The 18,146-nt window shown below is 42.8% G+C and overlaps 1 protein-coding gene across 1 annotated transcript; it reads right to left on the reverse strand.

Annotated features, from left to right (window-relative positions):
* Nucleotides 1–2,978: 2,978 nt before the first annotated feature.
* Nucleotides 2,979–15,500, reverse strand: LOC137096014 (C-type lectin domain family 2 member D-like). The gene is made up of 6 exons (XM_067463346.1): nt 15,412–15,500; nt 11,341–11,763; nt 7,949–8,086; nt 7,554–7,732; nt 5,859–5,962; nt 2,979–3,728 (listed from the first exon to the last, which is right to left on the reverse strand). The coding sequence occupies exons 2-6, from the start codon at nt 11,471–11,473 to the stop codon at nt 3,599–3,601; spliced, it is 684 nt and encodes a 227-aa protein (XP_067319447.1). The 5' UTR covers nt 11,474–11,763; nt 15,412–15,500; the 3' UTR covers nt 2,979–3,598.
* Between the last annotated feature and the right edge of the window lie 2,646 nt (nt 15,501–18,146).

Consider the following 18,146-nt stretch of genomic DNA (forward strand, 5'->3'; position numbering starts at 1 on the left):
GTATTATAATAGTTTTAAGCTGCTGGCCAAGGAAGACGTTTTGCTGGGTTAAGACAAGCCGTTTCAAAGTGGTTTAAACTGGATTCTTACATCGGATTGTTTTTGGATGGACATTTCCTTCTGACTTAATCTTCTGCTTTTGGGCATGCTATGGGCTTGGGACAGTTTTTTGAGAACACTTTTCCTTGCTTCCACCACAGGTTTTCTAACCCTGTGATTCTGAAACAGTTTGCTTGAACTGCTCTTATACCAGATTAAATACCAGGATAATCTGGATTATTTGCTAAATTACGTTTTGCACAGCAATTTGTTACAGACTTTAAGTTCTTGATACTAGAAGTAGATACACTGAATTAAGTGCTTCTTGCTATTTTTGTTGTTATAATAATAATATATAATATAATATATAATATAATATTATAATAATACTATAATAATATAATATAATAATATAGTAATATAATATAATAATATTATAATAAAATATAATAATATTATAATAATATAATATAATATAATATAATATACAATAATATATTATAATATAATATATAATAATTTAATATAATGTACAATAATGTAATATAATATAATATAATATAGTTGTTGTTTGTTTTATCACACCAACAGTCAACAACAGAGGGAGAGGGAAGCTTCAGAAGTTCCCCCTGTCCTGTTTGGAGGGTTTTTTAGCATATTGCGCAATTGCGTCCGCCATTAACAAATCGATTCGTTATTAACGAAATTTCGTAAATTTCGAAATTTTGAAAATGGACATTTTGGAAGTCCTATCAAAATTGAAATGCTAGCGCCCCCTGGAAACGAAACGAGTTTAGAACCAAATTTTTTCTTGATCGCCCAAGCCTAGCAGCTTCCACCACACTCCAGGGCAGAGAGTTCCACTGATGAACAACTCTCACAGTCTTCCTCATGTTCAAATGGAATCTCCTTTCTTGCAGTTTGAAGCCATTGTTCCGCATCCTGGTCTCCAGGGCAGCAGAAAACAAGCCTGCTCACTCCTCCCCAGGCATGTAGCGGGGGAGGGGGGGGCTTGAGGGGCTTCAGCCCCCCCCCCCGAAATTCTCAGGGTGGTCCGCAAGAAGGCCTTACTGGTACATTATTTAAACTGTTGTGTTTATTCATATCATGATCTGATCACCATACTCAATATATCCCATATGCATGGAGCTATTGGGATAACAATACAAAAGGTTTGCTAGGGTAGATCCTCAGCCCCCACCCCTTCGAATCAGACTCACCCCCCCCCCCCCGAATCAAAATCCTGGCTATGGGCCTGTTCCTCCCTATCAGTTCCCCTCACATATTTATACATGGCTGTCTCAGCCTTCTCCAGACTAAACATGCCCAGCTCTTTAAGCCGCTCCTCATAGGGCTTGTTCTCCAGACCCTTGATCGTTTCAGTCACCTTCCTCTGGACACAGTCCAGCATGTCAACATCTCTTGAGAAGCCGGAGCCGAAGCAAGATCAAAGGAAAGTCCCTGGTTTCCACTTATACTAGGGCTAGCATCCTGTTGGATAGTTTCAATGAGAGAAGATTCACTTTTTGAAGGGTTGCATCTCTTTTTTTTTATAGAGTTAGAATGCTGTGAGTATTTATTTATTTCTTTATTTACAGTACTCATATACTGCCCCTTATTTATTTATTTATTTATTTATTTCAGGTATTTCTACCCCACCCTTCTCAACCCCCAAAGGGGGACTCAGGGCAGCTTCCAACCGGCATACATTGATGCTTACAATTCACACAGTAAAATACATAGTAACAATAAATTATAACAGTTAAAACACTGCATTAATACAATAAAATTACAATAAAAGGCCAGCCTGGTAGCCATCGTTTTGCCAAGTCCGTAATTAATAAATTCATTCCGCTTATCATAGTCTGTTATCAAAGCTTTAGTCGTCATTGTCCATTGCCAGTCTGCCAGATTTTCCAAAGGCTTGGTCCCATATCCATGTTTTTAATTTCCTTCTGAAAGAGAGGAGGGATGATGACGATGATCTAGTTTCCCCGGGGAGTGAATTCCACAGGCGGGAGGCCACCACCAAGAAGGCCCTGTCCCTCATCCCCACCAATCTCATTTGTGACAAGGGCAGGGCTGAGAGCAGGGCTCCTCCAGAAGATCTTAAATACCTAGGCGGGACGTAGAAGGAGATACGTTCGGACAGGTACACTGGGCCGGAGCCGTATAGGGTTTTATAGCTCAAAACCAGCACTTTGAATTGTGCTCGGAACTGAATCGGCAGCCAGTGGAGCTGACATAACAGAGGGGTGGTATGCTCTCTGTATGATGCTCCAGTGAGAAGTCTAGCTGCCGCCCACTGGACTAGTTGAAGTTTCCGAACAGTCTTCAAAGGCAACCTCACGTAGAGCGCGTTGCAGTAATCTATTCGGGATGTAACAAGAGCGTGGACCACTGGCCAGATCAGACTTCCCAAGGTACGGGCGTAGCTGGCGCACAAGTTTTAATTGTGCAAAAGCTCTCCCGGCCACCGCTGAGACCTGAGGTTCCAAGCTCAGCGATGAGTCCAGGATCACTCCCAAGCTGCGAACCTGCATCTTCAGGGGGAGTGTAACCCCATCTAACACAGGCTGTAACCCTATGCCCTGTTTGGCCTTGCAACTGACCAGTAGGACCTCTGTCTTGTCTGGATTCAGTTTCAATTTGCTAGCTCTCATTCAGTCCGACACAGCAGCCAAGCACCGGTTCAGAGTCTGGACACCCTTCACACCGAAGGGGACTCAGGGCGGATCACAGAAACATATATGGCAAACATTCAATGACAATTATACAATGACAAGACAGACAACAGATAGAGGTGTGTATAGGCTTTTTCTCATCATTTGGCATCTTTTGGAGGCTGTGCTCAGTTCCGGCCACAAGGGGGTGCTGTCACTCCATCTCTTTGCCAAGAGCTTTCTTTTCCCCAAATGCTGTGCCTACCTCCCCCCCCCCCCCCCACACACACACTTAATGTAGTTCCTATTCATCTACTCACATTGCTGTTTTTGATCTGCTAGGTGGGTGGGGAGTTGGGCTGAAGATCAGGAGCTCACCCTGTCCCGGTTTCAAACTGTCAACCTTTTGGTTAGCAAGATTTACTGCAGCTGGCGATTTACCTGCTGTGTCTTGATTTCAGTTAGTCATTTGACAAGGTCCTCATGATTTCTTGCAAACAAACTAGTAAAATGTGGACTAGACAATATTACTGTTAGGTGGATTTGTAATTGGTTAAGTGACCAAGCCCAAAGGGTGCTCAGCTATGGTTCCTCTTCATCCTGGAAAGAAAGTCTTGGGAAATTGAACATCTTTTGATTCACATCTTTTAATGTGAATCTGGTCTTGTCTCTATCCCTTTTTTCCTGCTTCAGCTTGGCCAGCGTTTATAAAGCTGGTTATAAAGCCGGGTACTACAAGACAGCTCAAGTGCCAAGTCTTCTAGGAAAAGTTCTGCAAGGACTGAATAGACTCTTTCCTGCATGGGGCAAGAGGCTGAAAACATAGCAAAGCTCAAGTACATTTTGAAGGGCCTCGGTGCTAAGTAGAGCAGGAATCAGGGTTCAGTTTCTGCAAATCAGGCAAATCCTTCAAACATGTCCTTGCTACAGATCCAGCGTTCTTCCCTTGTGCAGCTGGAGCTGGCAACAGCTTTATGATTCAAATATGCACATCTCCTCCCTTTTTCCGTTGGAAGCATGAAGAACCTGAGGAGCAACAAAACTCTGTCAGGCAAAGGCATTACCGATATAGCTCGCATGAAGTCACATGGTGAGAAATCCAGTACCACCCTTTGGAACACCAAGTCAAGAAGACTGAACCAGATTATTACAACCTCCATTTGCGAACACTCAGAGGAGGACTGTTAGAATTAAAATTCACTAAAGGTTTGAGTAATTCACAGCCTGTATAACACATTTTTTAAACCTCTTGTTGCAGTCATCCTGCTCTTCTACTGTGGTGAGGGATCAGCATAGGAACTGTCATCTTATATTAAATGACTAGTGAAATCTAATCATTCCAAGTGAGGAGTGTTCTGTTCCAACAAGGCAGGCATGTAATAGTCCATTACATTAGCTTGCAATGTGTTTTCCTTATGTGTCTGTTATCTATATACAGCCTCATCACACTAGAGCAGTGGTTCTTAACCTGTAAGTCTCCAGGTGTTTTGGCCTACAACTCTCAAAAATCCCAGCCAGCTTACCAGCTGTTAGGATTTCTGGGAGTTGAAGGCCAAAACATCTGGGGATCCACAGGTTGGAATCCACTGCACTACAGCATGGATCCTCTATAAATCTGGATTCTGCCTCCTTCTGAATTCAAGGGTTTATAGTTTAGTGAGGCTCAGGACCTGTCCAGCTGAGCACTTTAAAGGCCCCTCCATAAACTACAAGGTCCAGAATTTAACAGGAGGCAGAAACTAGATTTAAAGTGGATCCATGCTCTAGTGTGATGAGGTCCATAGAGTTGTCTGGCATGTCTGTTTGGTTGGTTGTCCCTTACGAATCTGCTCTCAGTTTTAGCTATCTGTGTGGACTTATCCACACATTTATTTAGATCTCATCCTTCCATTTATCTCACTAGTCATTCTTACATTCTTTCTCTCCCATTTTAATTACTGTTATTAAGTTCCACAATAAAGTTCATATTTCACTTAACTCATTGGTTGTGTGTCAGTTCACTAGAAGATTGAAATTTAACAAAACATAACAAATTTAGAGGCCAGAATGTTATGTTGTTGCACTTAAGAATTTATCAGCATTTGATCTAGGGTTGCCTAATTGAAAAGTAGAAAAGGGTCCTTTACTTTTAAGGATTGTGTAGAAGTGGGAATTTCAGTCTTGGTAGTCATCAAGCAATACCTGCTGAAATTTCCTTTCTACACAAGCACTGAAGGTACAGAAGCCTCTCCATTTCTCGACCTGCCAACCCTAATCTGGACATTTTTTTTTGCTTCTAACAGAATAGAAAAAACCCCCCTATATTGTGTTTTTATTATGCAGATACTTAGAGCATGGAAGGGCTGGGGGGGGGGGGGGGTTGACCAGAGGCAAACTAAATCCTAAATCGCTTGAAATAGTAATATCTTCCTGCAAAAGCACCACATTAGCAGAGTTAAAACAACGATGGGATGAGCAGACATACAAGATAGCTTGCCCTTTGAGAAGCAAAGGATACAACCAAATTTAAAAGTTCAATTAGCTATTGATCCCAGCACCCCCATTAACATACAATACACATTCAGAAAGGCCAGTAAAACAAAAGAAAACCCCACATTAACTTGCTGATGTAATAAAAGGTAGCTTGCTCACAAATATTGAGTTTATTTATTTATTTATTTACCTCATTTATATTCAGCCTTTCTCTACCCTGAGGGGGACTCGAGGCCTTATCAGCTAAAACATGAGTTAAATTAAATTAAATTTTAAAAATCACACAGGTACAGCATTCTTGGTTGCAGAATATCAAAAGATACAATCCAAAATAGAGAGTAAAAAGGCAACATTCTCTTCTATAGCATGGGCCTAAAATCACCATGCAACCTGCAAAAAGCAACATAGCGAAGAAAGAAACTGGAATAGAAGTAGAGAAACATGAAGCACACATTACATTCTAACACTAGAGCTGAAACAAAGAAGCATCCCTCTTTTATAGACTCCTGACATCAAATATGTGACTTGTCCCATGTCTTCAATGGAGACGCTCCCTGAACCCCATGCAAATGAGGATGCCATAAACACTCAGCAAGGCAAGAGGGTTAGGTTACACATAAACATGGAGACTACAGAAGCCGTTTCAAAATGCACACATGATTGTTAGTTATCCTAACTACCTACCATTCTGTGAAGATGCTGCCATTAATCCATATCCAAGGTTGACCTGAATCTTTCTGGAGACCAATCCAGTGATCGGGAGGGCTTTTGTAACGTAAAAAGAAATCCTTAATCAAGGAAGGAAGGAAGGAAGCACAGATTACCAACTGCAATTTGATTTACCTCTCATTTGAGAACTAGATGAAGTGAAAATAAAACTGATGGTTGAAACATTGAAATAAACATTGCCTTATTTGGATAGCTGTGAACATGTGAAGCCATTTCCACCCTCAATTCTCTCATAATCTTCTACACATAATCTTCTCACAACTTCTGCACAATCAACAATTGGGCCACACAGTTTACAGAAAACCTACACACATGCATAGATACCTACATGAAAACTCCAACCATCACCCAAGTCTAAATAAAGGAAGCACCATTAAAACCATGGCAGACCGTGCAAAAAGAATCTGTGAACCCCACCTTCTCCAAGGGGAACTGAATCACTAAACTGGGCTCTAAAGGCCAATGGATACTCCACCACAGACATCAGAAGAGTGGCAAGACCAAAAACAAGCCATGAGACAAAGATCCATCCAGAGGAAAAGTGTTCTTGCCATACATCAAGGGAACCTCTGACCGCAGAAGAAAGCTGATGAAGAAACCTACAAACTATCTACAGACCCATTAAGAAAATACAACAAATGCTATGTTCAGCAAAGGACAAGAGGAATCCTCTCACCTCCGCAGGAGTCTACTGTGGAAAAGACTACATAGGGACCACCAAACACAGCACTGCCCAGACACGGATCAAGGAACACAAAGGCACAGCAGACTATCTCAACCAGTGAAGTCAGTCATAGTAATGCACTTGATGAACCAACCTGGGCACGGCATATTATTTGAGAATACAGAAAATTTGGATCACTCTAACAACCACCATTTCAGATTACACAGAGAAGCTACTGAAATCTACAGGCATGTGGACAATTTCAACAGAAAGGAGGAAACCATGAAAATGAACAAAATCTGGTGACCAGTATTTAAAAACTTTAAAATTGGGTCAATAAATAAAGAGCCACACTCAAAAAACAGGGGAATTCCACACAGGAAACAATCAGAGGCAGTTAATACCTCCCAACAAAGGATTCCCCCTGGCAGGAAGCAGCCAGGCTTTGAAGCTGCAAAGTCATTCAATGCTAATCATTGCTAACATTCACACTTGCCTCAAGCAGACTAAAGTTCTTTCCCCCACCCTGGACATTCCACAGATATATAAACTTCACTTGCCTAGTTTCCAACAGACCTCACAATCTCAGAGGATGCCTGCCGTAGATGTGGGTGAAACGTCAGGAGAGAATGCTTCTGGAACATGGTCATATAGCTTGGAAAGCTAACAGCAACTCACTTCTACACATACTTTCAGAAATTACTGAGGGGTGAAACTGAAAATGCAACGGTATTTTAAACCCTTCATTTAGCAATTGGAAGCAAAGGAGCAAAATCCACCAAACTTTAAAGTTTGCTGCTTCTGTTTTATTCAATCTGTTTTTTTCATTCTTAGAAAAGAACCCCAAGCGGATTGCTATATTATCAACCAAAAAAACACAGCAAACCAGTTGATACAGTATTTTTCTTTTGAAAATGTAGTGATAATGTGTTATAGAATTTGATGAATGATCTGAGATTAACCGTGCTCTGAATTTTTATACTTACCAGTATTTCTTGGGAATCGACCATGGCCAAGGAGGCATTGTGGGAGGAACAGTGTCTGTTGCCAGAGGTCCAGTTTCCTTCAATTGTTGAAAAGTAGTAGCATTTCATTTGATATCCCAGCCAACCCTTTGGACAGGGATCAGCAGGGAGAAGATCTGGACATCTTGCATTTCTTCTCCCTGGTAGGACAAAGGATTTCATAAACTAGAATGTTAACAGCATTGGCCATACTACGTGTCAGAATGTCAGCACTAAAAAGATTAAGATGAGCATAAATGCAGTGGATCTATTAACACACATTCTAGACTGCTCACAAATATGTTAAGACTCTTTCAAAATTTAATATAACTGATAGATTGTACTGTATAATTGGACTAATGCAGTTCTTCACTCACCTGAGAACAAAATGGCAGAGATAAGAATAATATTAATAAGTATCACTGGCAAAATTACTGCATATAAGAAATATGTTGCAGATATGACCCACTCTCCTCTTCCACTCTTGTAGCACCAACGGTTGTTCCAGGAAGACCCTTAAAAGAAAAAGCAGGATGAATTTGTACCCAGAGTGAATCTAACAATTTTGTGTAGAAGAGGAAACATCAGTGAATAAGAGGAACTTAGTAAAGGTTTCTCCTGACAAAGTCTAGTCAAACTCTGGGGGATGGTGTTCATCTCCATTTCTAAGCCGAAGAGCTGGTGTTGTCCATAGACACCTCCAAGGTCATGTGGCCAGCATGACTGCATGGAGCGCCACTACCTTCCCACAGAAGCAGTACTTATTGATCTACCTACATTTGCATGTTTTCAAACTGCTAGGTTGGGAAAAGTTGGGCTGAACAGCGGGAGCTCACCCCTCTCCCTGAATTCGAACTGCCAATCTTTTGGTCAGCAAGTTCAGCAGCTCAGAGGTTTAACCAGCTGCACCACCAGGGGGTCCAAAAAGAGCTTAAGAAAGTGAAATTATTTTTTAAGTAAGATCTTCCTATTTTAAATCTTCACTAACAACCCCTTTCAAAGAATGTATTTCGTGAAAGCTAGCAACACCTCAGCAAGTGAGAGTCCAAAAGTGGCAGGCTCAAACCCAGAACCTCAACCAATGGCTGATACCAAATGAGAGACTCCCCCCTGGGCACACAGAAAACTGGGCGACTTGGAAGGCGCTGAACAGACTGCGCTCTGGCACCACGAGATGCAGAGCCAACCTTCAGAAATGGGGCCACAAAGTGGAGTCCACGACATGCGAGTGTGGAGAAGAGCAAACCACTGACCACCTGCTGCAATGCAACCTGAGCCCTGCCACATGCACCATGGAGGACCTTCTTGCAGCAACACCAGAAGCACTCCCAAGTGGCCAGATACTGGTCAAAGGACATTTAATCAACTACCAAACTCATAAATTTTGTACTCTGTATTTTGTATTTTTGTCTGTTTGTTTGCTTTGTTCTGTTAGAAATGTAATATAACTGACTGGTTGCTGATGACTCAATAAATAATAAATAAGCAACCAAGGTATCAAGTACACAGCTTCTTTCACTGGGCTGTGGCGCAGCTAGTTAGTAGCCAGCTGCATTAAATCAAAACTGACTGAGAGGTCATGAGTTTGAAGCCAGCCCAGGTCAGAGTGAGCTCCCGACCATTAATAGTGTAGCTTGCTCTTGACCTATGCAGCCTGAAAGACAGTTGCCTCTGTGAAGTAGGAAATTTAGGTACCGCTTTATGCGAGGAGGCTAATTTAACTAATTTACAACACCATGAAACCTTTCAGCAGCATGCAAAAGAATAAGGAAGTACTCCGTCAAGGACTTGGTGTCACAAGTGAATGAAGCAGCAGCTCCCCCTGTAGCCGGGATCAAGCATATCCTCATGAAGCCGGAAAGCTGGAATGTTAAATTACCTCTGTGTCTGTCTATATATGTGTATGTCTAATGGCATTGAATGTTTGCCACGTGCATTGTAATCCACCCTGAATCCCCTGCAGGGTGAGAAGGGTGGAATATAAATACCGTAAATCAATCAATCCCAACACACCTATATTGTTGGTATCATCATTCAGAATGTCCTGAAAATGTAACTTTTAGCCCATAATCTGCAGTCATGCCCCAGGTCACAGAAATGAAAGATGCAATTATGTTTCCTGAAAACCACTGAGTTGGTCTTCTAACATCACCCCTCAACTAGGACCACCAACCCTAGCATAAGGTAGGAATAACTGCCTCCCAGGAAATAAAGCCCAACTGCTCACTGGAGGGAAAGATACTAGAGACAAAGTTGAAGTACTTTGGCCACATCATGAGGAGACAGCAAAGCCTAGAGAAGACAATTATGCTGGGGAAAGTGGAAGGCAAAAGGAAGAGGGGCCGACCAAGGGCAAGATGGATGGATGGCATCCTTGAAGTGACTGGACTGACCTTGAGGGAGCTGGGGGTGGTAACAGCCGACAGGGAGCTCTGGCGTGGGCTGGTCCATGAGGTCACGAAGAGTCGGAGACGACTGAACGAATGAACAACAACAGGTAAAACATTACAGAAGACTTGACTATAGTGAGAATGTCCATGGACTATGCTCTTAACCCAGAATCAGGGAAGGAGTCTGCTGCTGAAAGATCCCTTCCCCAATAGTGTTTCTACATAGTTCCAATATCTGCAAAGATGTCATATTAGGAATGGAGAAATTCCCTATCCCACAGTCCTCCACAGTCCGGATGAAAGGATATGACCCCCCCCCCCCCCCTTTATATCATGTACTGAAATGAGAGAAAAGTCTGAGGTCTTGGAGACAAGGAACCTATATATTGGTTATGTACAGTATACACAGAATCTTAGAGTTGGAAAAGCCCTTGTGGGCCATCCAGTCCAACTCTATTCTGTCAAGAAGCAGGAAAATCACATTCAAAGCACCCCTGTCAGTTGGCCATCCAGCCTCTGTTTAAAAGCCTCCACCACACTCCGGGGCAGGGAGTTCCACTTACTGAACAGCTCTCACAGTCAAGAAGTTCTTCCTCATATTCAGGTGGAATCTCCTTTCCTGTAGTTTGAAGCCATTGATCCACATCCCAGTCTCCAGGGCAGCAGAAAACAAGCTTGCCCCTTCCCTATGACTTCCCCTCACATATTTATACATGGCCATCATGTCTTCTCCCAGAGAGTTCTGGCATGGGCTGGTCCATGAGGAAGTGACTGAATGAATAAACAATAACATGTCTCCTCTCAGTCTTCTCTCCTGCAGGCTAAACATGACCAGCTCTTTAAGCTGCTCCTCATAGAGCTTGATCATTTTAGCCACCCTCTTCTGGACATGTTCCAGCTTGTCCACATCTCCATTCAATTGTGGTGCCCAGAACTGGACAGTGTGTTTCCATGTGTGGTCTGACCAAGGCAGAATGGAGGGGTAGCATTACTTCCCTGGATCTAGACACTAGACTCCTATTTATGCAGACCAAAATCCCATTGGTTTATTTAGCCACAACATGACATTGTTGGCTCATGTTTAACTTGCTGTCCACAAAGACTCCAAGATCTTTTTCACACATACTGCTCTGTCTTCCATTCTGTATCTTTGTATTTCATTTTTTCTGCCGAAGTGGAGTATCTTGCATATGTCTCTGTTGACATACATCCAAGGAGCACAAGATACATACAGTGAGAAGAAAATCTGCCTTTTGCCGAGGAAGCGGGGGAGCTCCTCTTTCTTAGACGTAGGTTAACAGGCTATGCATCCAATTTGGGTTGGCAGTGAATTCATAGCTTTTCTGGAAATAAAGTACTGTCTGTCCCATCACACTCACCATTTTTTAAATACTCTGAGGATCTTCCGTCCAAAGGCATTTTGACTGCTCGAATCACAGCTCCATTCTCTTCTTCATTTGACTTCACAAAAGAATATTCCTTGCCTTTTTCTATTTTATGAGCTTCAGCCATTTTTCTTGAGAATATACTTGATTGTCTACACTAAGCCGATTCTTGCTGCAGATTTTATTCACGTGATATGATCAGAGAAAACAAACTTCAAATACCATTTAATCATGCACTTTAATCTGTGCCTTTGCCCATCCAAACTGGCAATGCAGTCTTTCCCTCTAGTCCTGTATAAAACCGTTGCTTTGTCTGCTCTTCTAGTTAATGTAAATGACCCAAGTTTTCATTTGCTGAAGTGACAGTCTTTGTTTTGTGAAGATATTCTCCTCTTAAGGTCTGTCTCCAAGATTGATCTGTATTGGGGAAAAAATGCACAGAATACAAATAGTTTATACTGGAACACCTCAGCAAGCGAGAGTTCAAAAGCGGCAGCACCTCAATCAATGGCTGATACCAAATGAGAGACTCCCCCCTGGGCACACAGAAAACTGGATGACTTGGAAGGCACTGAACAGACTGCACTCTGGTACCACCAGATTCAGAGCCAACCTTAAGAAATGGGGCCACAAAGTGGAATCCACAACATGTGAGTGTGGAGAAGAGCAAACCACTGATGACCTACTACAATGCAACCTGAGTCCTGCCACATGCACAATGGAGGACCTTCTTATAGCAACACCAAGTGGCCAGCTACTGGTCAAAGGACATTTAATAGAATGCCAAGTTTGCAAACTTTGTGGTTTTTTAAAAACACAACTGTTTGGTTCGCTTCTGACACGATAAATAAATATTTCCACATGCAGTGTACTTTTGTTACAGAGTGGCTTTTTAGCTTTGCTTCCACAGCTTTGCAACAAATGTGACACAGCGGCGTACAACCACTTTTCCTGATGTAGTGTTTTTAGACCTTGGGCTATAGTTCCCACTGTCCTAATTCTATATGTACGCAACTAGAAAATATACCTAGTATTCCCACGTATACATTTTCTAAAGGGACCATTTGCAATATCATAAAGCTTTTTGGCACAAAGTAACTCAGGTTAATTATTTTCCTCTCTGCAGAAGAAATACACTGTCTGAATATAGGATTCGGTTAAGAACTTTATAATTATCCAAGTTTTGTCATGTTAAGGGCTTCTTTCTCACATTCCCAGCTCACTTTCATCTTTGGCTGTCCTTCTGAGAAAACCTCATAGAATCATACGTAAAATCACAGAGTTGGAAGAGACCTCGTGGGCCATCCAGTCCAACTCCCTGCCAAGAAGCAAGAAAATTGAATTCAAGGCACCCCTGACAGATGGCCATCCAGCCTCTGTTTAAAAGCCTCCAAAGAAGGAACCTCCACCACACTCCAGGGCAGAGAGTTCCACTGCTGAACAGCTCTTACAGTCAGGAAGTTCTTCGTAAAGTTCAGATGGAATATCATTTCTTGTAGTTTGAAGCCATTGTTCCACATTCTAGTCTCCAGGGAAGCAGAAAACAAGCTTGCTCCCTCCTCCCTATGACTTCCTCTCACATATTTATACATGACCATCATCACGTCTCCTCTCAGCCTACTCTTCTGCAGGTCAAACATGCCCAGCTCTTTAAGCTTACTCCTCCAATTCTCACCACCACAATTAGAACATCTCTGTAAAGACACTCTAATTCTCTTCGATTTGTCATCTCTTCATAAGGTAACCTTTCTATCGATAGTCTTCCCTCTTGTGGTAGCATCTAAGCATTGCAGCATGAGGTTCATGAGCCACCAATGTAGGCTATTTTAAAAATAAGGCAGCTAACAAAAGGGAGTGATTATTTTAGTTTAAAACCTGTATTTTAAATTGAATCATAAAGGATCATGTGTTCCAAGTTTGGTCTAGAACCATCAAGTCACGTAGGAGCCTTTGTAGAACATACATACATACATACATACATACATACATACAGAATTGAAGCAACAGGAGTTGTAATCCAGTAACGAACATGATACTGCTGACTGAAAGAGGAATCAATACATAATATGTGAATCTTCTTTTGCCTAAGACAACATTTCTCAACCTAGGGGTCACGAAACACCATCAGAAAACATTTATTTTTGATGTTCTTAGGAACCCTTTTGGCAGAGAAGGCTGAAGATCTGTCTGCCTGTCCTTCTCTTCCTTTTTGAAACCAGAAACGAATCCTCCCATCAAAAGCCCTCCTCTGCTGTGATAGGCCGGCCTCTCAGCCAAGGGGGAGGGCTCTTTCTGAGGCTCCAAGTGGGGAGGGGAGAGCAGGCATGCTCGGGGCATGGCAGTGTGGTGCACATGTGCAGGTGAGAAAGAGTGTGCAAGGCTGGAGGGAGGCTCAGGTCAGTGAGTCTCTTCAAGGCAGGAGGGTTCTGTGAGGGAAGTTGGACCCAATTCTATTGCTGGTGAGGGTGAGAATGCTTTTTGACTGTAGGTGAACTATAAAACCCAGCAACTACAACTCCCAAATGTCAAGGTCTATTTTCCCCCAAACTCCACCAGTATTTAGACGCATTGAGTATCCATGCAAAGTTTGATCTAGATCTGTCATTGTTTGAGTCCACAGTGCTCTTTGGATGTAGGTGAACTACAACTCCAAAACTCAAGGTCAATGCCCACCAAGCCCTTCTGTGTGCCAAGTTTGTTTCAATTCCATTGTTGGTGGAATTCAGCATGCTCTTTGATTGTAGGCGAACTATAAATCCCAGCAACTAAAACTCCCAACCCAAAGGTGTCATTTTTCACAGAATCCTAGGAAGGAAGGACCCTTTAACAGTCTTCTCAGAATTCTTCAGGAAGCAGAAACTGGATTTTAAGTTGATTTTAAAAAATATATCTTTATTATTGAAAGACTAGCCATCCCCTGCCATGTGTTGCTGTGGTGCAGTCTGGTTTGCCTACTCTGGAATATGCAACATATAATTGTCCTTTAGGGGTCCCTTTCAAATCTATGATACTATATCTGTGTGTGTGAATCATATCTATTAGGCTTGGGTGATCCAAAAAAAAAAAAAGGTTCAAAACTCGTTTCAGATGTAGGGGGCGCTGGTGATTCGATTTTGAAATTATTTCTGAAATTTTCTTGAAAAAAAGATTGGAAATATCAGGAAATACTAATCGCTTTGTTTGCTTCCTTAATGGAAGGTGCCCCTCCCTCCCTCCAAAACCATCAAAATCTCCTGGTTTCCCTTCTTTCCCTTGCGGTGAGCTGTGATGCAGAGGGACGGATGGGGTGGGCATGGTTAAGCACAGCTCTTCTTGAAGGCCAAGCCGGCCTCGTCCCTCTGCATTACAGCTTGCCAGGGAAGGAAAGCTGCGAGATTTTAAAAGTGTTAGTTTTAATCTCGCAGCTTCCCTTCCCAGGCTAGCTGTCATGCACCAGCTCAAGACTTGAAAATCGAGAAGTTCTATTCTATAATATTGAACCCTGGAGGATTTGTGTGTGTGTGTGTGTGTGTGTCAGGAGCAACTTGAGAAACTGCAAGTCGCTTCTGGTATGAGAGAATTGGCCATCTGCAAGGACATTACCCAGGGGACACCTGGATTTTGTGGAAGGCTTCTCTCATGTCCCTGCATGGAGCTGGAGCTGACAGAGGGAGCTCACCCGCACTCTCCCGGGTTGGATTCGAACCGGCAACCTTCATGTCAGCAACCAAACCTTCCAGTCAGTCCTGCCAGCACAAGGGTTTAACCCACTGGAAGATAAAGCGTTGTCAAACTGCATTAACTCTTCAGTGTGGGAGATGCATCCACACGCTTCATAGAATCATAGAGTGGGAAGAGACTTCGTGGGCCATCCAGTCCAACCCCATTCTTCCTCTCAGGTATTTATACAAAGGCAAAAGCCTGAAAAAACCTTGCCAAGAAGACATTGATTCGCTTTAAGAAGAAAGAAGTGCGTTGAAAGCAGCTAGCGACCAACTTATAAGCCCCAAACGGGAGATGTTTGTCATGGGAGTGGGGGAGAGGCGAGTGAAGGGGGAGGGAGCCCAGGAGAAGAAAGGCACCTACCAGGCAAGAAGGGGCTGGTTGCCTCTCTTCGCTTTGCTTGATCCTCCCTAGATCCCAGGAGAGTCGAAAGAGAAAGAGCGGGCTCCGCATTGTGGTAACGGCTCCGAGCCCTTCAAATCCCTCCCCGCCTCTTGGGAAGAGAACAAATCGGAGAGGAGGGGCTGGGCTTTCATGGGTTGCTGTGAGTTTTGCGGGCTGTATAGCCATGTTCCAGAAGCATTATCTCCTGACGTTTCGCCCACATCTATGGCAGGCATCCTCAACGATTGTAGGGTCTCTTGGTGGGGTTTATATATCTGTGGAATGTCCAGGGTGGGAGAAACAACTCTTGTCTGCTTGAGGTACTTGTGAATGTTGCAATTTGCCACCTTGATTAGCCTTTAGTGGTTTGCAGTTTAAAGGCCTGGCTGGTTACTGTCTGGGGGAATCCTTTGTTGGGAGGTGTTAGCTGGCCCTGATTGATTCTTGTCTGGAATTCCCCTAAAGGTAAAGGTAAGGCAAAGGTTTTCCCCTGGCATTAAGTCTAGTTGTGTCCAACTCTGGGGGTTGGTGCACATCTCCATTTCTAAACCAAAGAGCCAGCGTTGTCAGTAGACATTTCCAAGGTCATGTGGCTGACATTACCTTCCCGCCAGAGCAGTACCTATTGCTCCACTTACATTTGCATGTTTCCGAACTACTAGGTTGGCAGAAGCTGGGGCTAATAGCAGGAGCTCACAAAGCTCCCTGGATTCGAACCTGTGACACCTTGGTCAGAAAGTTCAGCAGCTTAGCGCTTTAACCCACTGTGTCACTGGGAGCTCCAATTTCCCTAAATTCAGAACAGTAAATAAAGGACAAGACAAAAAAAAAACTAGGGTGTGAACCTGATCTTTTTGTGCATTGTGTGCGTGCCTTCAAGTTCATTCTCAATTTGTGGCGGCCCCAACATTTCCAGAGAGTGTTTACATCCTCTAAAATAGAGGAAGGGAAAATAAGGAACAATGCTGACTTTGATGGCTACTTCCTGTTCTTATTTTCTAATGAAGTTTTAAAAACCCAGATAAGGATAAAATCTTTAACCTACTAGCTCTGCTCTAAGGTTCATGGAGCTTGCAATGCCCATATTAGGGAGATTGGCCTCAGTAGGTGTGTCTCCACCAGGTATGGGTGAAAATCCAGCTAGAGCAGTGGTTCTCAATCTGGGGGTCGGGACCTCTGGAGAGGTTGTGAAGGGGTGTCAGAGGGGTCACCAAAGACTATCAGAAAACAGTATTCTGTTGGTCATGGGGGTTCTGTGTGGGAAGTTTGGCCCAATTCTATCATTGGTGGGGTTCAGAATGAGATTTGATTGTAGGTAAACTATAAATTCCAGAAACTAAAACTCCCAAATGTGAAGTCTATTATCCCCAAACTCCACCACTGTTCACATTTGGGCATATTGAGTATTCTTGCCCAGTTTGGTCTAGATCCATCATTGTGTGAGTCACACTGCTCTCTGGATGTAGGTGAACTACAACTCCAAAACTCAAGGTCAATGCTCACCAAACCCTTCCAGCATTTTCTGTTGGTTATGGGAGTTCTGTGTGCCAAGATCGGTTCAATTCCATCGTTGGTGGAGTTCAGAATGCTCTTTGATTGTAGGTGAACTATAAATCCCAGTAACTACAACTCTCAAATGACAAAATCATTCCCCTCCTAACCCATCATGATTCCCCTTCCTGATAGAGGCCATATTTTGACGGTAGACCAAACAGCAATAAAAGTTCAGCTCAGTTGTTTTTACAGAGAAGAAAAGTTTGTTTTGCCATTCTAGGCTTTGACGTCATCCAGATCCAACTCAACTCAAAAATGTATTGTAATTAGCCATTTGTTTTTATACACAGTAAACATTTAATGAATAAAGAGGAGGTTTTTGCTAGGGAAAGAGGAAGGAATTCCTTGGCTGAGGGATCAGAGATTCATACAAGCAAACATATGAGGAGAAACTGCCAAGTATAATTTCCACCCACATGTTTTCAAGTAGCTCCATCTGTTGTCAAGCCATGGCACCCCCACCCCACCCCAATTTTTAATAGACCTCCAAGAGACTCTAAGCAAGAGATTTTTTTTTAAAAAAAATATTTTACACAGCTTCAGAACTGCAGAATGCCAAAGCTACTAGAGCAGGGGTTCTCAACCTTTAGTCCGTGTAACACCAGTGGTCCACAAAAACAAAAATATGGTCTGTTGCCTCACTATTACTACACTATTGCTTCAAAACGATGTGGCAATGAGAGCAACTGGTCTTGTGAAACCCTCTTATAGTGTTGAGGCAACGGGGATGTGAAGAGGGGGAGAAGCTGACTACTCACAGAAGATTACTACTATCACATTCGCTCTAGATTATTAAACATGGTTTTCTGTGGGTGAGCAGATGGCGACTACTGGATGGCATATGTTCTGTATCAGAAACTAGAGCTGATGTGGTCTATCCAATGCAGTTTTCTGAATCAGCATCCCAAATAACCAAATTGAATCTAAAGTTGACCAAAAACTGATTCATAACCCTTTTGGTGCTAATGTTGGAGAGTGGCCCCTGGTCAAAAAAAGGTTGGGAACCACTGCACTAGAGGTTCTAGTATGGTCTTAGCTGTCTCCTGCAAACTCTATTAATTATTTTGAAAGGACTGAAATAGAGCACAGAAATATCACCTACCTCTATAGAAGTCAAGGGAGATAAATAAATATTTGGTAGTACAATTGCACTGTTGGCA

The sequence above is a fragment of the Anolis sagrei genome, chromosome 2 (genome assembly GCF_037176765.1).
Source record: "Anolis sagrei isolate rAnoSag1 chromosome 2, rAnoSag1.mat, whole genome shotgun sequence".
NCBI classification, from domain to species: Eukaryota; Metazoa; Chordata; class Lepidosauria; order Squamata; family Dactyloidae; genus Anolis; species Anolis sagrei.